This window comes from Schistocerca serialis, chromosome 1 (assembly GCF_023864345.2).
Source record: "Schistocerca serialis cubense isolate TAMUIC-IGC-003099 chromosome 1, iqSchSeri2.2, whole genome shotgun sequence".
Classification (NCBI taxonomy): Eukaryota; Metazoa; Arthropoda; class Insecta; order Orthoptera; family Acrididae; genus Schistocerca; species Schistocerca serialis.
Window position 1 is genome coordinate 1,143,895,948 of NC_064638.1, and position 24,021 is coordinate 1,143,919,968.

Below are 24,021 nucleotides of genomic sequence, written 5' to 3' on the forward strand. Positions count from 1 at the left end.
GAACATCTTAAACATGCTTTTAACTTTTTTTATTTATTCTATGAGTTTCTTTGTTACAGGTGAGCTTTCTGGCAGGTCACACCTGTGGCTGAAGTTTACAAGTATGGCATTTACATTAGCTAGAAGTAATAGGAGTTTCAACAGCTGTGTAAACATGTTCACAGCTCTAAAAAATCATTATGCTATCCTGTTCAGTACAATTGATTTTCAATAACCTGTTTACATCAGAAAACTACAACATAATTAGGATGTCCCATGTTGGAGTCATAGTATCTTAGAAATACACAATCAGAAACTTACCTCTGAAAACATTAGATCCATGTATCTCTTGATTAAACAGGACTTGTTAGAAAACTCTTTAGGCTTTTCGTTTACCGTGGGATCCACAGACTGTGATGCGCATAAGGAAGTTGTATTACTTTATCTGTTATGGCTTCTATGGAAATAAATTCAATAATCTTTACTTTTGTATTTTATGTTAATGCATGACAACAAAGCTTCCCCATTAACATCTGTATTTCTTGTTACAGGAAGGAGACAAATCGGAATCGTTCACAAGTTAATATGTTCAACCATTTCTTTGAAATTCAGTACAATGAATTTGATGCATTATCAGAAGAAATGCTTGGGTTATAAAGAAGATAGGAATGATTAGAAAATGAGTATTCAATTGTCAATTATTACAGTTTCTTTCTGTGTATGGATTCACTTTGAATAAAGTCTATTTACATAAAAGAACAGCATACATGCAGGAAAATCTCCTGATGTGATAGTGGATATTTTTACGTCGATAAACACTCTAAGTGAATTTAATGCTGTTTTCAATGACCTTCTTTGTGCCAAAAGTTGGAATGCCACATGCAAGCGACTTCCTTATGGGGGAGGATTACTGAATTTCCGGAACCATCCGGTGACATGCAACTTCTGAGAAACTGTACTGAGATAATTTAATTTGCGTCACCTTTTTTTATTTCATTTAAGTTAACAGAATGTGAACTGTTATGACTGAACTTCCTGGTGCTTGTTTCACTCAAATGCCAACTTTAAATTCAAATGGTGAAGGCACATTCATAGATGAGACTTGTTAAAGGTGACTTTCAAGTCAATAACTTCCCTAACTGGCCACTTACAGGCTGGAATATTCGTTTAAAGCTATAATAAGAAACAACATTTTGGAGGGAAGAGGTGTTGAGTGGCAGACAGTCACACTTCAAACTAGACTGAGCTGTTGGACAAACACTTTCTTCAGAATTAGAACGAAAACACACACACACACACACACACACACACACACACACACACACACACACACACACAGAGAGAGAGAGAGAGAGAGAGAGAGAGAGAGAGAGAGCCTTTATCATATCTGGACCCTGAGGCCCGACTGTAGTGAGTCGTGAGATCTACTGGAGCAGGTAACATGAGGCAGGGAGGGGGAGGAATAGCTGTAGCAGAGAAGGTTAGGGGACAATGCCGTAGTGCTGTCTGAGGGACTGTGCAGAGATGCAGCAGGGAGAGGATGGTGGGATGGTGGACTGCTAAGGATGCATCAGGAGTCTGTGCTGTGGAGAAAAAGTGGAGTCCTAAAGCAGAGAAGGCAAAGAACAATGTAAGTGCACTGTGAGGATAGAAGAGGGGTGTGTGTGGCTGGAATGAGAGCAGGAAAGGTGACCGAAGGGGGAGGGGGGGGGGGGGACTAAACGTTGAGGCCAGTTTGGTTCTGGATATGCCACAAGGAGAGTTCCCACTCTAATGAAAGTGGTGTTGATGGGGAAAATCAAGACAGCATGGGTTGAGAAGCAGTCATTGAGGACTAGCAAAATCTACATGGCTCATGCCGTGAAGCAGTTGCTGAAGACTAGCAAATCACAATTGCACAGTATGCTCAGCAACTGGGGGATCCCGCTCTCTCCTGCCCACAGTTTGACAGTAGCCTTTCTTGCAGATAGGCAGCTTTTTAGCATTTTTGCCCACTCTGAATGTTACACAGAGGTTGCAGCGAAGTTGGTAGAGCGCATGGCAGTAGCAGGACATATTGAACAGGTCTAGCATCTGGGACTCTTATGGGGATGTGAATCACAGGGTAAGAAGAGGGACAGACAAGGCTTGTTGGGCTGATGAGGACTAATTGAACATGTAATGGCAGTGATCCGATTTTCACAGCCTCTCCTCAGTAGCGCCACTTTTGATCACTGCATAGCTGGAAGTCTAAATGAGTGTAGGATGGTGTTTGCTCAGAGATGAACATGACTCCTTAATTTAGACTGCACACACACACACACACACACACACACACACACACACACACACACACATTTACTCTTCACTGCATTTGGCTATTAAAAACGGTGACTTGTTAATTGCAAAAGATTATTTAACACACTAAACCATTTCAGCATCTACAATTACAGTGGTGAAGTTAACTGTCCTATTGTGGCACAAAACAGTTCAATTTACACGAAAATGTCTCACTTCACACTTACAATCATGTAGGAAGTTAGTATAGTGAATTACACTCCTGTAGTTCAATTAATTCAGTTCCTAATGAGCATCACTGTGTCCAACAATTACTAGTTCCAGTGACAATAACTTCCACATTCTTGCTAATCCCAACACAGTTCAGTTAGAATGTTCCTAAATTTGAGGTACTATTATCATTGGAGAGTCTTTAAATGTTACTGTTAGTGAGTGTCCTGCTAGTTGGAGCATCTCCACGTTAAAAACATGTGATGGGTATAAGAATGAATTGCTGTTTCATAAACTTCATTATGTTTTGAAAATTGACTATGTTGGATTTTAATGTTTTGTATGACATACAAGAACTAATGTGACTTTGACTTATAGAAAATGTTACTAGCCAGAAATTTAGAAAAACATATAGACACTATTATTCTTGGGCAATTTGAAACACCTTGTTTTACATGTATGAGCACTATATTACAGATTATGGCAAATTACATGAAATTATTAATTAGATCAGTAGAGTGCTGTGTATCATTTTGTACAGAAAAATTAAGGAAACAAAAGTATGTAGTCAAAGTTCAAATCTAACAATGGAAACTGGTAGTGGCTCTGAACTTCAAGCTTAATTTTTTTGTAAGATAAATAGGTTTAGGCGATTTAAACTATGTTACTGAAACTTGGAATACTTACCTTTCAGATGATATGTGACATCATATGGAATTCTGCTAATTAGCTCACAGAGTTTTACATGTATCAAACCATAGTGCTAACTTAACTTGCTGTATCTCACATTATCAAGTTTTGCAGCCACACTAATGTTTCTCCTGGAATCATCCTAAGCAAAAGGAATATCTTAACAATAAATTTAAATGAGGGAAAGCTTAATTACACTTTTGGAATATCTACTGATTAATTAATAATTTTAAGAATGATAATTATGATGGAAATTTGCTGGTGCCACACAAGAGGCATTACAATAGTGAATTCGCTCGGGAGTGTGTGCCTAAGCTAATTTACGCACAGGAACACACGCTCCAGACACTTAGGCTTATGATTTTTCATGCATATAAAAAAAATCTGTAATATATAATGTTGGATTATTAGATGATATTTCTTCTAGTCATGAAGTTATTTACCCCCTCTTCTTCTTTGAAGACATTGTTATGGCATTCAGCTTGCTCTGCTTAAATTTCTTGCTTCTCCGAAGTATTACAGATAAATACAGGCATCAAGTGAAGTAAAGAAGTAATACGCGACATTGACTTACTACTATAAGAATTAATGTATTTCACATTATTAGAGAACTAATGAGAAATTTCATGTCCTCTCTATCATGGATGGGAAAACACAGACAGTACAAGATTGATGAAACATTCAGCAGGAGTTTTTACAAAACACAAGAAAATTAATGTTCTGCATTTTTTTCGCTATCTCCACAGGCTTGATTGCTGTGGGCATACCACATTTTAATATTTGCCGCAAACAACTTAGGTGAATTAATGGATAAAAATAAACACAGGAAAATAAAACATATACCCATACAGGTAAAACAGGATAAGTCCCAAACAACTGCCCCCCCCCCCCCCCCCCCCCCAATTGTATACGAGTGTGGTCGATGATTACTGGGGTCCTTTCTACATACAATCATAATATATTATAATATATTTTCAGTCGTAACTTATATTGTGCGTTTGGCCTGACCAGGTTTTAAAAATACCTTTATTGATGCCCAAACTTATTTTAATGTATACCCTAGACATGCCATCTCTCTCTCATTTTATGGTTTTATTTACATTTTCTGGAAGTTTAGTTTTCCAAGTCCATGCCATCACAAAGGGGATGCTTAAAGTTCATGGCTCCATTATTGTGGAGTAACTGCTACACGCCTCTTGCAGGGCTACGCTAACACACATTAAGTAATGTTTGTTGAGTGCGCACATTGTTAAGTCCATTGGTGCAACACAACTAGAGAGTACAGTTTGTTTTCACACGTTTTGGATAATGACTGTGATATGACTTTCAAAATCATGGAGCACAGCAATCAGTCATCCTTTTCTTTCAGGTTCTATTAAGCAAACCTAGATTTCAGCTGGTGTCTAGTGATTATCAATGCACTACTTCATACACGTAAGAGCCAAAGAAACTGGTAGGCATATGAGCATGCAGGAGCGCTGCAACATGACACAGCATGGATGTAGTGCTGGAGGGAATTGCTGACACCACGAATCCCACAGCGCTGTCCATAAATCCATAAGAGCACGAGGGGGGTGGAGATCTCTTCTCAACAGTATGTTGCAAAGCATCACAAATATGCTCAATAATGTTCATGTCTGGGAAGTTTGGTGGCCAGCAGAAGTGTTTAAACTCCAACAAGTATTCTCGGAGCCACTCTGTAACAATTCTGGATGTGTCGGGTGTCACACTGTCCTGCTAGAATTGTTGGAATGCACGATGGACATGAATGGATGCAGTTGATCAGATAGGATGCTTACGTATGTCTCACCTGTCGGAGACATATCAGGGGTACTATATCACTAACTGCACACTCTCCACACCATTACAGAGCCTCCACCAGTTTGAACATTTCCCTGTTGACTTGCAGGATCCATGGATTCATGAGGTTGTCTCCATACCTGTACACGTCCATCTGCTCAATACAATTTGAAACGAGACTCATCTGACCAGACAACATGTTTCCAGTCATCAACAGTCCAATGTCGGTGTTGACGGGCCCAGGCAGGGCGTAAAGCTTTGTGTAGTGAATTCATCAAGGGTATACAAGTGTGCCTTTAGCTTCAAAAGCCTATATCGATGACATTTTGTTGAATGGTTCACACGCTGGCAGTTGTTGTTGGCACAGCATTGAAATCTGCAGCAATCTGTGGAAGGGTTGCACTTCTATTACGTTGAACAATTCTCTTCAGTTGTCGTTAGTACCATACTTGCAGGCTCTTTTTGCAACCACAGCAATGTCGGAGATTTGATTTTTTATTTTATGTATGTGGATTTGTAAATTCATCAACTCCTCTTTAATTCTCAAAACCAATGCTTCTTTTATAAGAGCGCAAATATAATGTTTCAAAATCTTAAACATTGCTGTGAAACATAAGCTGCATAAATCTGAAGAGCTCCAAATAAAGATTTATTAGTCCTTGACCATGGTTTCGATATTTTTACAAACATCAAAACCACAGTCAAGGGCTAATAAACCTTTATTTACAACTGGTTGGCCAATTTTTCACATTTCATACAGAACATGTCCGTTTTTCGACTTACCTTCTTCAGTTCTTCCACATTCATGCTGCGATTATACCTGCAGTTAATAAGTGGTGGTGTACATGGGCACAATTTCATCACCTTGCAATGTGAAATGTGTTTTATTCCTCTCATAACATACAGAATTTCAGAAGAAAAGTCTCATGTACAGGAGACAAGTCAAGGTTACAATTCTCTTATTTGAAATTTAGTCACACTTACAATATTACTTGGTGAAGTATTTACTTACTTAAAATTTGTCAAACTTACAATATTACTTAATGAGAAATTTATATAAGGTTCTTTCTAACGTTGTTTCATAATTTACATCCATTGAAACTAGCATACATTTTTATTCCATAATAGGGATCCAGCTCAGAGAACCACTTCATCCTTCCTGAAATCTTCCACTGAGTAGTGGCATATTTCAATTAGAAAATCATGGAACTTGCTTTTTAAAATATTTAGCTTCATATTTATATGCCACATCCTTTTATTCTGTTGTGAATTTTCATGGTTATGTACTGAAGAGTCTGAGCATACAATTTTAAGTGATGTGAGGTGAGCATAAAGTTTTCTTTATGTCTTCCATTGTACAAGTGTACAAAATGTTTTTCGGTTTTTCTTTAATATATCAGCTCTGCTGTGTAGGAAAAGACTCACTTCTTAATGTGTAAAGAGGGGGCAGTTAATATTTTGAGGTCTTTTGTAGTTTGTTCCAAATGTGACGATACTCCTACAATTATTCTTTGTCTCGTTGTATATAGAAACTTTCCTTACAGTGTATATAACTACCAGATAAATTTGTATATACTGTAAATAGAAGTCTAGTGTGTAGATATGTTTATGTAGTTCATTATTCTTTCTTCTTCTGTAAATTTTCTTTTATTTTAAACCTCCTTATGATATTAGTTTAATCCTTAAACTGTAGACTTCTTCATTTTAGTAGTAATTGACTTATATTACAACTTCCAAAATATAGCTTATTTGGCAGCTAGATGCCAAGTTTGCGTTGCATGCGTGCAAAGCGGCATGATGAGCTGAACTGTGTGTGTTCATGCACTGAGGTTGCTGACCTGCGCGTTAGCTCCTAAAATCTCTGTGCATCCTCTCCCTCTTGTAATGTTACTTCACATGTTCACATCTCAAGTGCATTGCCACAATGTATTTGGGAAATGTACATATTGCAGGACAAATCGGCACCACTGCAATTGTATTTGACTTTCAGGCTTCATAAAGCTTTCTGACATAAAACATAATCTTAAATTACTATAAATTACATTGCTTCCATTTATAAAAATATAGACAAATAAAATGAAAATTTTCTCTTAAAACTAAGAGAACAATTCTTATATACATATTACAAAGAAATATTTCATTTGTTCATGTACCAATATTATGAAAAGGATAGTTGTTACTCACCATATAACAGAAATATTGAGTCGGAGAAAGGCACAAAAAGACTGTCAGAAAGTGAGCTTTCGGCCAATGAGGCCTTCGCTGAAAGTACACACACACACACACACACACACACACACACACACACACACAGTCTCTGGCAGCTGAAGACACGCTGCCTCGTGTTTGTATTGTTAATGTTGTAACACCAAAAATGCACATAAAATACCTTTTGCACAATCCAAAATTTTTCGCCGTTTGATATCTGTTGATAACTTGTACTGTGCTTCTAATTCTGAATCTGTAGGCTTTGTTACACAAACTATACTCAATATGTGATGGATGTGTTAGTGTATTTATTTGTGAATGTATATAATTGATTGTAATTATAATGTAAATTGCTTGGTAATAGCCAAGGGAACTTTATTTTAATATATTGATAGCAATGATGAAATGGCAGTAGCTGTACCATTGTTTATCTTTGTGTATGGGAAGTCTCTGTTGTGGTGCGAGCAGGGAGTGAACAGAGCAGCTTGAGTCATAAAGAGGACGGAAGTGTTTGTTGTGCACTCCTGCAGATGTGGTGTGCAGCTATGGTCAATGATGAGAATTAAGAGCACAGTAGGAGTGGACAGGCAGAGGAAGCTGCAGTTCTAACTATTGCCTGTCCCATAATTATCTGTGGCTCTGGAGACAACTCGTGGTTCTCAACCACCTCCAGCAGCAACAGCGGGAGCTCAGCTCCACATAGCTACAAGATAGTTAGCTACAAGATCGTCACACTGTTAACTAGTGTTGTACAGATTTTACCCAGTGGCATTTCTTTCACAAAGATTAACTTTCTTGAATAATAAACTGCAATAGTTATAACTTGTGGGGTGCCTGTGTTGTCATTCTCCTCAAGACATTATTATCAAGCATGATCCCTTTCCTTTCCAAGCAATCACACACTATCATAAGAATAAGAAAATTGATTAACTATTTACTGCCAGTTTTTGTTTGTTTGCTAATGATCAGTTTCACTGCCTCAGTAACTGTTCATTATTGTATTTCATAACAGAGACTTAACTAATTTTCAATTTTGAATATTAACTTCACTCACTTAAAATAATGTAAAAGTTCACTGACAAAACTGATAATACAGCACAAATTAAAAGTGCAAAATTTCATTTATTGTGTATTCAGCTTAGTGAGTGGCTTCTGCTGGCTTGGTGCGTGTCTCGTTGTTATCATGTTAAAAGAAAATTGCTTGCCTTTTCCAAATTTTGCATTATGTTGCACTTAGGTTACTGAAAGTCAATTTTTTGCATAACAAAGTTTCAGTTACAGTAAATCATTTATTTAACCAGCAACTTCATTTAACTTTGCTTTCAAAATTTAGTATTCAGAATAAATAACTGTAAACTCAGTGGTTTCTGATTCATTTATTTTCTTGTAAACTGTTTTGTTGTGTAAAAACGTGACCACCTTCTGTTGCAACACCAGTGATTATTTGCTTGATTTTCTTTGCCATTACCTTTCTTATGAGTCTGGATATTCGCTGCCCTGATGGTCTGGTGACCTTTTAATTATCCCTTTTTTGCTTAATCAGTATTTTTTTAAATCTAGTTATTATTATTGTTACTAGCCTGTGTGTTTAGTGAGTGATTGCACTATATTCCACCCATTTCAAAATTATTGTCAGTATTTACAGTAGGTTAAGAATAGATTCTTTCTTCAGACAGGTCTGTTGTACACTTTCCCCCTGCTAACAGGTAGTATTTTCCTTCGGTAATGATAGCCCTACTGTAAAAATTGATTAGGCATACACGATCACGGTCAATTATATCGCAATCAAGTAGGCCGATTACGGATGGGGAGGTTAGAATGTACTTTAAGTGAGGTTAGACCGTTGTCCAATTCTTTTAGCGTACAAATTCTTCCAAACCCTTCTGAGGATAGAGTCTCTTGTCCTTTCCACTATTAATGCATAGTCGTGTTCCTCCAGTGTGCATTCCAGAATGATGAGGTAGGAAATGCCACAAAAACATTTCTCAGACCATAACATTCCCTCCTCCAGCCTGGATGCTTCTGATGATCGTTGCTGGGTGTTTGCTTTCACATGTTTCATGCCATACATGCCAATGGCACATGTTTGATAGAGCATAAAATGTGAATGGCCACATGTCACCGCTTAATGGATATCCAGCTACAGTATTGGCATGCAAATTCCAGCCTTCGCTGCCAATGAACAGCAGTCAGCTTGGGTGTATGAACCAGGTCCTGTTGAGGAGGTCCAATGAAGCAACATTCACTAAATTGCATTGAGGGGGCACTGTTAGTAGCCTCTCGGGTCATATGGGCAGTTATCTGCACAAAAGTCGCATGTCTATTCACGCACACATATCTCCGCATCTGTCATTCACCCATTCAGCTATGGTCTGTGTTGTATCACACTTGCCCCAAGGGCAAGATTCTAAGATTCTGTTCTGAGATGTTCGTCTGATCTATTAATTAATAAGAGATCTGTTCACACAATGTTGTAATTGTTACATATGAGCAACAAAATGCACAAGAGTTATTTAAAAAGTGGTTATGTCATTTCACAGCTTGCACAGATTGGAGCTCTCTTAAAGCCCTCAACCCTCTGCAGACAGTGAAAAAGTCAAATATCACAGATCAATGGCACTGTATAGCAGGTCCACTATATCAGGAAACTTCAAGAAAGGTGACAATATGATTATAATTAAGGTTAATACTATCATAGTATCACCAGGGTGACAATTTGTGGAAGTGATACACTGTACATGCTCAGTCCAGCTACAGACAATGGATGTTACATCCCCCTCGTCCCCCTCCACCAACATCAGAGAGAGCTTTTTTTTTTTTATCAGGGGTGAGGAGTAAAGGCACTGCAGGCAGAGGAGGAGGGCAGATGAGAAGGGTAGATGAGGAGGGCACGCACAAAGGAAAACAGAAAGGATGAAAGACAGAAAAAATTAAGCAAATGGAGCTAAAAAAAAAAAGAAAGAAAAAAAAGAAAGAAAGAAAAAAAAGGAAATGAAGAGGCAACGAATTGAAGGAATATGCACTAAAAGGTCAGTTGATCAATATAACAGCACTTTTGTTTAACGTGTGTCTGTATTCTATATTTTATTTCTCCTGTCACTTATGCCTATAGGTGTGTTACTAAGCAACTATCCCCAGCCGCGTTGCCAGTTGCCTACCTAATAGCTTGAAGGCGCAACAAATATTTGACTTCCAATATTCTGTGTGATTATTGACTGAATTAAAAAATTTAATATGCTGTCAAACATACTCAATAAGAGGTACAATGTTATATTAACCGTTTATCACAACAAGACAAGTGCTACAGTTAGAAACTGTGCACATGTCTTGAGGCAGCCTAACTGATGGCACACAAATACCCGGGTTTGGTTTGTCCAGTATTTGAGAGTGAGCGCACTTAGCAACTTCCAACAAACTGTAAACATAATTTCAGACCTTTTCTCACTAACATGCTTAACATCATATATATGACACATTAACTCGTTTATAATCAGCCGTTTGTAGATGTTTTATTCATGGGAGTACAATTCCTTAAAGAATCAAGGGTTTATTGGTTGTTATCTAAAAAGTAATAACTATGTATTTTAACATTTTGTCTTAACTGTTTTACACATGTTTAAATAGGCAGTAGGCACAAAGTCACAGTCAGTCGGTACTCGGTATTCACTGTGTGATGTTCCGTGTCGGTCAGCAGTATCAACTGTTTAATGTCAGAATGTTGCGAGCTGTAGTATGTGAACAAACATCATGTAAAGTTCTCTGTCAGCACTCTATCACTGAATTATGTAGATACAGTCCTCTGTATGGAACAGTCATTGTGTGGAGCAAAAATATTAGTGCCACTTGTATGTTGGTTTAGTGATCTCTTGATCATGATCGTGATTGACAATGTTAGTAAATGTATACAAACTTAAAAATATACTCCAGTGATGTGGTGTAAAATTATTTTAAGGATCACTTAAAGGTCTCTCCAGCTGACAAATGAATTTTAATAAGGAAGCTACAGAGGAACACAATTTTCAGTTCAATAAACTTACAACTTCAGTGCTACTACTTGTCTGAAACACCAAGAAACAAGTTTGGTTTTACAAGGCACTTAATGAGCAATTCAAATTGTCTACCTAAAAGTGAAAATACAAATTTTAAACAGAAATTACAGATTACATACACCATCATCATCTTCACTTTCAGGGATTAGGCATGATGCCTATTCCAGATTACATGTGAGAGGCACTCAATAAGTAATGCAACAAATTTATTTTCAAAGCCAATTTTCGTTTAAAATGAGCAAACTTTGCTGTGGGAAATCACGGAATATTCTTGCTTCAGCACCTATAGTTTCATGAAGTTCTGATAGGTGGCAGTGCTGTACATAGCCTTCAAAATGGCATCTGTAATGAAGGTGCGTTCCAAGCAGAAAGCTGTCATTTAGTTTCAGTGAATAAAGGCATTGTGAGTTGTTGGGTGAGGCATCTGTTATCATAGGAACAAGGTCATGCAAACCTGTCTGACCTACTGGGTGACGGCCAGGCATACACAGCTGTACCTCCTGCAGTGTCGGCCCATGTGAACACACTCATCTGACTGTGATTGACAAATCACAATCAAACACCTCGTCACAGAACTGTACATCTCTTTTGTTAGTGCTGACCGACTCGTCCACCAGTTGGGGTACTCAAAGGTGTGTGCCTGCTTGGTCCCTCACTGCCTAACAGAGGGACAATAAGAGGAACGAAGGACCATCTGTTAAGAGGTTGACTGTGACAATCTTTTGTCAAACATTGTCACAGGTGACAAAACATGGGTTCATCATTATGAACTGGAAACACAATGAAACAACAATCTATCTCCTCCGAAGCAAAAGTTCAAAGCCGCACCCAGTCAGTACAGTCAAGGTAGTGGACTTCTAAGTTATTCTGTTAGATGCCACTCCTCATGGTGCAACAATCGACTCTAAAAGTGTATTGTGCTACCCTCAGGAAATTGAAGAAGTGACTTCAGAGTTTCCATCTCCACAGAAATGCAAAAGAACTCATCATTGGACTGTTCTTCCTCATCCACTCACAGCCTGGATCTCCCAACTTCAGACTTCATATGAAGGATGCACTCCACAGGATGCAGTACAGAAATGATGGGGAGGTTACTGGTGCAGCAAGACGTTGGCTCGGAAGTTGACCAGTAGAGTGGTACCATTCGGGCATACAGGTCCTCCCAGTAAGGTGGCTTAACATTGTCGCATTGAACAGAGATTATGTTGAAAAGTAGGCCTTTCTAGCCAAAAGAGTGGGGAATAATATGGTGTATTGGAATCCTGAATAAAACCAACTTGCTTTCAGAGAAAAAATGTATTGCACTACTTATTGAACGCCCCTCACACATAATATAAAAGTAATTTTATAGTGTTTAATGTCTTGAGAAAGTCTGGATGAAGTGCAAAGATGGGCATAGAAAGAAAATTTCAAATAAAATCAGAAATTGTGCCTAAAGAGCAACACTAATGCTTATAAACTCGTGTTAGGAAGCTGCAGCTGACATCATATCAATTATACATATTGTGAAGTTGTTTATTTCACAGAAATTACACAAAAAATAGAATTTAAAAAATGTTTCCATAAAATACAAAGGAAGAGCAACTGTTAAAACTTCCTGCCTTAATAGCTTTCACAGTTTTTCTTCTACTAGGCAGAACACGGTATGCAACAGAGACACGAAATGGATACTGCCATTAAGCATTAAATCAAATCAGTACAATATCTGTGATTGAAAAGTGAAGCTAAAATATTAATGTAATGAGAAAAACTGTCATGACGATACAAAATATAAAACCTTCACAATTCTCTCTCCAGATAAAAATAACAGTACAAATTATGAATATAGCTGTACTGAGATGTATGGTACAATTATTTACCTTTCTCAGCTCAATTATAAAAGCTATAATCAGGTACAAATATAACAAATATTTGCTGCTCAGAGTATTTTACAAATAACAAATGAATATAACACAGTGAAATATCAAGAGACAACACATTTGATATTAAGAACTTCAACTGCGTGATTAGGAACTCCTATCACTAAAAGACATATGAATGCAATTTTGGAGATATGAAGTGCCTAAAAATATATCACTTGCACCACAACTTTGAAAACTCTAATGAAGCAGGGACCATCAACTCCCATCACATTTACCTTTCTATTAGTTGAGGATTCAATGAAATATTTAAAACTGAATTCTGAGGCAGATGAGGATCTCTAAGGTTATAATACCCTTACTGTTTGTGGGAGACTTCAAGATTATTTAGCACTCCACCTAATAACATATATTTTTTAAATCCTCTCTCAACTGTAACTCCGATATCCACTTCTATCAGGTCTTCAGCCCGTCTGTATTTGCGAAAGCATCCTCGATCTTTCAGCTTTTGTAATGTATTCCACACTTGTTGCCTTAATGGTTCATCTCGAATGTATGTGTAGACAGAACATTCTGAGGAAGAAGAGACAGCACATTGTTAAAAAGGAGCTTTCCTCACAAGGTTATGAATTATAATGCAGAAACCAGCATGCATAGCTGAAGACATTGTTGTGAACTTTGAGGACCTGACCTAATGGCATTTGGTGACACCAACAGGTAAGTAGGACACAGCTCAGTATTCAGTTAACTTTTATGCTTAGCCAACAATCAATACTAACTTGCCAAATTGCCAGATTATTTTCAATGTCCACAACTTCATCTGCACAAGTATCATAAAGGAAAATGTAGTTATTTAAATTTAAGCATACAAAATTATGTTGGACAATAATGAACATAATTAAAAAGCATTTTGGTAAATAATGTTTGATATAGTATCATCACGAACATGAACAAACAGATTGGTCATACAGCTGACAAGGGAGGGAATTGTATTGAGCTGAAAATTAGAGAATTAGTCCTGCATTTTCATAATCAGAGCCCAAAACAGATGATTACTGCTAGCTGTACAAAATTATGATTATACAGGAACTCATTGGGATTTCATACTTGTGCAATATATCCAGTCACTACCTCTGTCTCTACTGAATTTTATTTCTGAGTCGTAAGTTTAATTGGGTTGCCAAACTTCAGTGGGCTTAGAAATTTCAGTGAAGTATATGGTAAAAGCTTTTGAAAATTTATTGTGATATATAAGTCCAAGAATATAAAAATTCAACTGGATAACTGATAAAACTATCTTGGTTTATACCTCTATTAATCCAAACTACAGTCTGTTATCTCATGATGTGTACCAATATGTTTGTGTTAATGGCACCACGGTCATTTTATGCTACTAATAACACTACTCCACAGCACTGAGAGTTATGCTTTTGTTATTTGGAGGATGTCACTGTAGACATTAGACACTATATTTTCACTGACACTGAAGTTGGAGGCATTGCGCCAGTTCATATCAAAGAAATTTTTGTTGCTCATGAGTTGACAATTGAAGCTTTTTGGTTGTTCCATTGTATTTAAGAAATGTCATTGCTTTCCCTTTTAGGAAACTCAGGGCTCCATTGAATGCTTTCAATGCTGAATGTGAATTGAAATATTCTGTTGATCCGCAACTTTTAGACATTCAGGTTTAACAGTGAGCAAGTTGCACTGGTACCCAGAACGAATGTCATTATATTTCTGTAAACAACATTGCAAAGCAGCATGGCACAACCATATTGTTTGAGTGACAACCAGTTTCAGTTAACTAACCATCTGGTTGTCAGTTAATAAATATATCCCTTTCAGCTGTGACCCACATGAATATGCAAGTCAGTTCGTATAATTATTTTCTTGGCTTGTTTTCACTTCTCTGGCTCACACTGGCTCGAGTCAGTATTGTGGGTCTATCCCTGTTGTTACAAATGCATTTCTAGTTCCAATTGTTCATGGCATACTGCTCTACAATGAAAATTCAGTACGCCAGCGACTGTTGTTGCAACAGCAATGTAAGATATTTTCTTAGTCTTCATTATATTGTTTAAATGAATGACAGTATTAAAGTTTTCTTATCAAAAGAAATGTAATAACAACAACTGTACGCTGTTATTTGTGAGTCTCTTCAAATTATGCTTTCTATTGTGGGACACATAATAACTCTCGCTATTATATGGGTTAGTATTGTGTTTAGATTTTATCATTCATCTGCACAGTCATTTGGGTAATAATTCAGAGCCAAGAAATGTTAATTTAAGTTCACTTTTATTTTAAAAGTATTTATTGTAAGAGGGATATTATTGCTTTTGCTTCTGATATCAAATGGTAAATACATTTTACCCGAAAGTGGAATACATAGTATCTTGAATGAAATGACAGACATAAGAGATCTGTCTGAAGTTGACAATGCTCATGCTGATTTCTCATTACAACTTGTAACACTGAAAATGCAGTTAAAATACCTTCTGCACCATCCAAAATTTTTGCCGTTTAATATCCATTGATAACTTGTACTGTACTTCTGATTCTGAATCTGTAAGCTTTCTTACAGAACCTATACTTAATATGTAATCTAATGTAATAGTGTATTTATTTGCTTGATTGTAATTATAATGAAAATACTGTAAATTGCTGGATAATAGCCAAGGGAACTTTATTTAAATGTATCAATAGCAACAATCAAATGGCAGTAGCTGTGCCGCTGTTTATCTTTGCATATGGAGAGTCTCCATCGCGTTGCGAGCAGAGGGGAAGCAGAGCAGCTTGAGTCATGAAAGAGTGAAGAAGTGTTTGTTGAGTGCTCCCACAGACGCAGTGTGCTCTGTGCTCGAGCCAATTTAGACGCGCCTGATTTGTTAACCTGCGAGTATTGAGAATGTGATGTGGTAGGAGTGGACAGGCGGAGGAAGCTGCAATTCCAACTATTGCCTGTCCCATAATTATCCATGGCTCTGGAGACAACTTGAGGTTCTCAACCAGTAGCAGCAGTTCAGCACTGTCGTCGGTTACATTCTTTGTCATCCCCACACCTACAACACCGTAAGACTGTTAAGAAAAAATTATAAATTTATATATGCATTACCCAGACCCAGTTCTTTCACAAGATATGACTAACTTGAATAATAACCTGCAATAGTTGAAACTTGCAGGGCACCTGTGTTGTCACTGTCCTCATACATTGTTACCAAGCAGGGTCTCTTTCCTTTCCAGGCAATCACAGATTGTTGTAAAATTAGGAAAATTGACTAACTATTTATTGACAGATTGGTGTGTTTGCTAATAACCAGTTTTAGACTATATTTTCTGTCTCAGTAACTGTTCATTCTTGTATTGCATAACAGATGCTTAACTAATTTGTATTTTTGAGTATTCACTTCATTCACTTAAAGTAACTAAAAATTTCACTGGCAAAACTAATAACTAAAGATACAGCACAAATTAAGAGTGCACAATTTCATTTACTCTGCATTTAGCTTAGCGAGTGACTTCTACTGGATTCTTATGTATTTTGTTGTTGTTATATTTAAAGTAAAATCAGATGGTCATTTGCTTAAAGGGAATTCAGTTCAATCTTTCAATAATCAAAAGGAAATTTCTTGATTTTTTTTTTCTAAATTTTGCATTATGTTACACTGAGGTTACTGAAAGTTATTATTATTATTTTACACAACAAAGATCAAGTTAAGCCAGTCATTTATTTAACCAGTAATTTCATTTAGCATTAATTTCAAAATTTAGTATTTCTGAATAAGTAACTGCAAACTCAGTGCTTTCTGATTCATTTAAGCAAATAATCACTGGCGTGGCAACAGAACGTTGTCACACCTTTTTAAAATACAACAGTTCATTAAAAAAAAGGTGTGACAACCTTCTGTTGCCATGCCAGTGATTATTTGCTTAAATTTTTTTGCCATTACCTTTTTTAAGATTCTGGAGATTCATTGCCCTAGCAGGCTGGCAATAGTTTAATTGTCTGCGTTTTAGCTAATCACTGTTTTCTTTGTATTATCAGTCAATTCTGTAGAAAATATCATGTGGTACCCTCCCTGCCTCCCCCTCCGTGTGGTTTGAGCGAGACTGCACTATATTCCACCCATTTCGAAATTATGATCAGTATTTAGATTAGGTTTAGAATAGATTCTTCATTCAGAAGAGTCTGTTGTACACTTTCCTCCAACTAACTAGTGTTATTTTCGTTCAGTAACGATAGCATTACCAACTGTAAAATTTCATTAGGCATATGCGATCAGAGTCAGTTACATCACAATCCAGTAGGACGATTAGGAAGGGGAGGTTACAGAATGTCAGTGAGGGACATAAAAGAAACATCTTCAAAAGAAAGCAGTAATCTCACTGCATGTTCACAACACTGCGTGATGTCAAATGAGTCCCATGAAGTGAATCCTCAGCCTTCTAAAGCAAGGATGATGCACCAAATGTGGATATGGAGAGAGATGGATTTTGTTGAGAAGGATTTTCTTTCTCCACATGCTTCCAATACAGAGGTGAAGAACATGTTAGTTTATTTAATGCATTTTTAATATTTAACATTAGCTGAGAAGGAAAGTTGCTACTCACCATATAGCAGAGATGCTGAGTTGCGATAGGCACAACAAAAAGATTCACACAATTAAAGCTTTCGTCCATTAAGGCCTTTGTCAGCAGTAGACACACATCCACATATACACATGCACACACACACATGCACACACACACTTGCAGACATGTCTGCAGTCTCAGAGAGCTGAAATCACACTCTGTGGTGTGAATCTTTTTGTTGTGCCTATCGCGCAGGCAAAAAGGAATACAAATGTCTCAAAAATGAGACCGACAGGAAGTGCAAAATGGCTAAGCAGAGATGACTAGAGGACAAATGTAAGGATGTAGAGGCGCATATCACTAGGGGTAAGATAGATACTGCCTACAGGAAAATTAAAGAGTCCTTTGGAGGTAAGAGAACCACTTGCATGAATATCAAGAGCTCAGATTGAAGCCCAGTTCTAAGCAAAGAAGAGAAAACAGAAAGATGGAAGGAGTATATAGAGGGTCTATACAAGGGTGATGTTCTTGAGGACAATATTATAGAAATGGAAGAGAATGTAGACGAAGATGGTGAGCAAGATGTATGAGACAGGCGAAATACCCTCAGACTTCAAGAAGAATATAATAATCCCAATCCCAAAGAAAGAAGGTGTTGACAGATGTGAAAATTACAGAACTATCAGTTTAATAAGCCACGGCTGCAAAATACTAACTCGAATTCTTTACAGATGAATGGAAAAACTGGTAGAAGCTGACCTCAGGGAATATCAAAAATGTTGGAACACATGAGGCAGTACTGACCCTACAACTTATCTTAGACAACACAGTAAGGAAAGGCAAACCTACATATCTAGCATTTGTAGACTTAGAGAAAGCGTTTGACAACGTTGACTGGAATACTCTCTTTCAAATTCTGAAGGTGCAGGGGTAAAATACATGGAGCGAAAGGCTATTTACAGTTTGTACAGAAACCAGATAGCAGTTATAAGAGTCGAGAGGAATGAAAGGGAAGCAGTGATTGGGAAGGTAGTGAGACAGGGTTGTAGCCTATCCCCGATGTTATTCAGTCAGTATATTGAGCAAGCAGTAAAGGAAACAAAAGAAAAATTCATAGTAGGAATTAAAATCCATGGAGCAGAAATAAAAACTTTGAGGTTCGCTGATGACATTGTAATTCTGTCAGAGACAGCAAAGGACCTGGAAGAGGAGCTGAACAGAATGGACAGTGTCTTGAAAGGAGCATAAAAGATGAACTTCAACAAAAGCAAAACGAGGAAAATGGAATTGGGTGATGCTGCGAGAATTAGATTAGGAAATGAGACCCTTAAAGTAGTAAATGAGTTTTGCTATTTTGGGAGCAAAATAACTGATGATGGTCAAAGGAGAGAGGATATAAAATGTAGACTGGCAATGGCAATGAAAGCGTTTCTGAAGAAGAGTAATTTGTTAACACTGAGTATAGATTTAAGTGTCAGGAAGTCGTTTCTGAAAGTATTTGTATGGAGTGTAGCCATGTATGGAAGTGAAATGTGGACGATAAATAGTTTGGACAAGAAGAGAATAGAAGCTTTCGAAATGTGATACTAAAGAAGAAAGTTGAAGATTAGATGGGTAGATCACATAACTAATGAGGAGGTATTGAATAGAATTGGAGAGAAGAGAAATTTGTGGCACAACTTGAACTAGAAGAGGGGATAGGTTGGTAGGGCATATTCTGAGGCATCAAGGGATCACCAATTTAGTATCGGAGGGCAGCGTGGAGGGTAAAAATCGTAGAGGGAGACCAAGAGATGAATACACTAAAAAGATTCAGAAGGATGTACGTTGCAGTAGGTATGGGGAGATGAAGAAGCTTGCACAGGATAGAGTAACATGGAGAGCTGCATCAATCCAGTCTCTGGACTGAAGACCACAACAACAACATCGCGACTCAGCATCTCTGCTGTATGGTGAGTAGCAACTTTCCTTCTCTGGTATTGTTACATTCCTTCCTAGATTTTCCATTGCTTGATTTTTAATATTTAAGCATACATCCCATATTGGTTACATATATTTTTTAAGGTTCCAGTGGTACTGAAAAACCCTTCACAGTACTGGTCTCGGTATTTCCCTGAAGATTTTTTTTAACTTTTGTACCAGAATTCACAAATAAGTATGTATTATTATTTACAAATCATTTTGATCTTAAGCAGTTTATTGGTTTAAATTTAATAATGGGCATGATTCGATATCCTAGAACTTTAATGTATGGCAGAAAGGATTAAATGTCCCAGTACTATCCACCAAAGAATCTCAAGACAGATTTCTTTCCCTGAGAAATAATTTTCACCTTATAGATGGTAATGCATTGAAGGAAGAAGTAATTAGAAGTGAACAAGGGAAAGTTCAACCATCTATCGATACAGTTGGGAAAGTTTTTATTAATCTACCTAGAAATCGCAAATCATATTACATCAATGAACAGGTTGTAGTGCTTCGAGAATTTCTGCATAAATGCTAGAACCACTCACCCTTCTACCATCTCGAACACATGATGTTTTAAAAATAAGTGTGAGAGAATGTACATACTGCGCGACACATGTTTGTGTGTGCAGGCTAGAAAGGAGTAACGAGCACAAGGTAGATGCAATGGTCGAACAGCATCCACAAGTGTTTACCGCTCGCGCCGTCTTGGAAGAACAAGGAGTGTTTATATATCTTAAGGTGTTTTATATAGTTGACTATTGTAATGAGAAAAAAGAAGAACAGTTGAAACATTGTTAATTATACTTCACGCGTTGGACTTGCTAGAAGCAAGACATGTTCATAAATTATGTGGTTGTAAAAACTACGTTATTGTAAATGTATTTAATCGAGTCTAATGCTAGACGAATCGGTTGACTTGCAAACATTCGAATATTTATGTGAGAAGTGGTGAATTTGTTCTTTGTGGAAGTTGAAATATAATAAGACTAAACTAAAAGTATTCTGCGAGTATCCACTTATTTCATGGGGGGGAGTCTGTTAAATTCCGTTAACCAGCAGTATTCTTTGGAGAAGAAGTTTTTAGGAGATTGACATAGCTGGCTATCCAGAGAAGAAGATCGGCTGTGCATACCATGTAAGTCAGCTGATGTGAGAGAGATGTGAATTTTGGAGGCTATATAACTTCACATCGCTTCTTATTGTCGACATCATTAAACGTGGTGACCAGTGGAAAGGACTTGCAAAAACGGGAATTCTGAGAGTAAATCGAAGCAGAAGATATGATGTGTTGCTGCAGTAACCAGATATAATAAGACAAGAGAACTGTTTCAAGGAAATGGATTCTCTCTAAAAAGTTCAAATGGTGAAAGTTAATAATCACAATAAAAGAGAAGACGTAAGGAAGATATAACATTAAAAGAAGAGAGAGAAGCCTCCGACATATTAGACTAAGAAGAAATATGATGAGAAAAATTCTCACTGGTGATGATTCAACATACGCCCACCAATGCCGATGCTGAAACCAACATTCGATGTCATTGGCACCAGTGCTGTTCACCAGCACTGATTCCGCATCTGCTCACCAATGCAATTAGAACTCTACGCCAGGTGAGCGCAAAACAATAATTATTTGAGTGTAAAGTTAAAAAGAAACTGTTGAATAATTGACTGTTAGTATAGTTATTATACTCAGTGTAGAATTTTTTTTTTTATTTACAATGAGGAGCCAATTCTGGATTATCCAGGCAATTCCCTAAGTTTAAGTCAGATGGGGAAGTACATCTCACCCATTTTTTGAAAAACTTCAACCAAGCCTTGCCCAAGAACTGGGAGGATTCGAAAAAGATTAAGTTTGCTGTGGGGTATCTACTAGGGCAAGCCTCAGAGTGGGGTACAGTAAACATTGAAAACTTTTCCTCTAGGGAAGATTTTCAAAAGAAGTTTAAAGAGAAGTATTGGTCAGCAAGTGCCCAGGAAAATCTGTTATCGGACTTGTGGGACCCGAAGTATTACAGTAATATGTGGGGAACAATGAGTAAGTATTTCGACTGGCATTTAACACAAGCGAAATACTTAGATAAACCAATGGAGGAAGAGAGGTTAGTTCGAATTTTAATAATAAGATTGCCCATTTACGTAAGGAAGGATATATTATGTAGTGGGTGGAAAACGGTTGAAGAATTATTATCCTTTGTGGACACACTGGATGCCTTAAATAAGCAGCGCAATGAGAGCGTACACCAGAACGAAAATCATAATTACAAAAGGATTAGTAATAATAACTTTAAAAGACATGAGGCTAACTTAGCTAGAGTACACCAGTGTAACCAGAATAATAGTAATGATAATTATCAGAAGAAGCATCCACCTTCAAATTTAGGTCCAGTAACTTCACAGGAATTTGTGTCAAGTAATAATAGAGCAAAAAGTGGTAATGTAGTACCCTGGTTTGGTAACCAACCGGTGATTACTAGTAATGAGGAAAACATAGTGTGATCTGGATCCAGGGCTGGGGCGCAGGTCGTAGAGATACACTAGGAGGCCTGGTTTATAAGAAGTATGTTAATTTCATGGACAAAATACTGACAAAAGAATGGTTGTTACTGGAAGAACCAAACTTGACTACCAATAATCCACAAACAATAATAGTAGGAAATGTGGAGACTTTTGAAGTGAACATATTTATAGATTCTGGGAGTGAGGTGTCACTAATTTCTAGTGCGTTCTTTAACTTATTACGAGTTAAACATCACCTACCTCTGTTACTAGTAACTGGAGTTTACATGGTTGTGTAACAGGAACGAAGAGCAAAGTTGTAAAACACGAAACCCAGGTGAATTGCCACATTGGAAATAATTTGTTTCATCATACATTGTTAATAGTAGAAAATATCAATACAGATGTATTATTTGGGTTAGATCGGCTATTAGAATTTAAAGTCATTTTAAATTTTGAGGAAAATCTTCTATGTTTTGCGAAAGGGGACAGTAGATATTGGGTACCGTTTGTGACAAACAGTTACATTGGTAAACAAACAACTTAGAGTCAATGTCTGCGATTAACAGCTACAGCACAACTGTCACCGGAGATCGATAATGTAGACCAATTAGCACATAGAATTGATATACAAAACAAAGTAAAAGAATCCCCAATATTAACCAATGCACAAAAACTAGATTTATATGGAATTCTAATGGAATATGAAGAAGTATTTTCTGATTGTCCTGGTAATATCAGCGATTACATATGCATGATTGAAATCAAAAGATGACACTCCATTTTTCTGTAAGCCATATCCAATACCAGTAAGTTTGAAAGAAGCAATTAAGGAGGAAATTGACAAAATGATTGACAACAATATAATAGAACACAGTTCTAGTGTCATGAATAACCCTTTAGTAGTAGTAAAAAAGGTTACAGGAGGTGTGCGATTAATGCTAGATGTGCATACATTGAAGAAGCATATAGAAACAAAACGAAACAGACCAATTAACATCGAAGAACTGTTATCCAAATTTGAGAAAGCAAAGTTTTTTAGCATGATGGACCTGACTGTGGGATATTGGCAAAATAAGTTACATCCTGAATCAAAGAAATAACCATGTTTCTGTATCATTTCAATGTGTTACCATTTGGACTTAATATCTCAGTCTCAGTATTTATACGTGCACTGGACGAGGCATTAGAGAGAGATTTGTTACAGGATTTAATAATATATGCAGATGATATTCTCATAATCTCAGCTACCTGGGAAGAACATTGCCTAACACTGAGTAAGACCGAGAAAAAATTTAAATAAAAAGGTATTACAATGAAATTGTCTAAGTCGCACTTTGCAAGGCAAGAGCTTAAGTTTTTAGAGCATCTTGTAGGGGTACAGGAGATTAGACTGGATCCTGAGTGCATAAAAGCTATTAAGGAATGTCCACCCTCTAAAAACGTGAGACAATTGAAGGAATTTATCGGAATGGCCGCGTACTATAGACGGTACATTAGGGGACAAGAACTAAAAGACACAAGAATTTTGTGTTTGTTAAGAAAGGGAATACTGTGGGTCTGGGATCAAGAGGCAAATAATGTGTTTGAAAACATAAAAAGAGCACTAGTAGAAGCACCCATATTGCATCATCCTAGTATGGGCGAACCATTTAAAATTGCAACCGACACATCTGATTACGGGATCGCGGCAGAACTATTCCAAGGAGAGTGGGGTATAGATAATGTAAATCACAGATCTATAGCCACAGTTTTAATAAACATGAATTAAACTACACAGCTACTGAAAAAGAACTGTAAGCAATAGTATGGAGTATCCAAAAATTCCAAACAGTAGTATGAGTGTCAGAAATCCATATCTACACAGGTCATCAAGCTCTATCTTTTTTGATGAATAGTCGTTTGTTACATAG

General features: G+C 37.1%; 1 protein-coding gene across 2 annotated transcripts in view; it reads right to left on the reverse strand.

Annotated features, from left to right (window-relative positions):
* Positions 1-12,573: 12,573 nt before the first annotated feature.
* LOC126417601 (uncharacterized) overlaps positions 12,574-24,021 on the reverse strand; it is a 220,308-nt gene continuing 208,860 nt past the window's right edge. The window contains exon 11 of one of the 2 annotated variants that reach the window (XM_050085132.1): positions 12,574-13,645. In XM_050085132.1, the coding sequence (XP_049941089.1) occupies positions 13,431-13,645 (215 nt within the window). In that variant the 3' untranslated portion in view covers positions 12,574-13,430. The remainder of the gene's footprint in view (positions 13,646-24,021) is intronic. The other variant, XM_050085131.1, reaches the window with a different exon arrangement.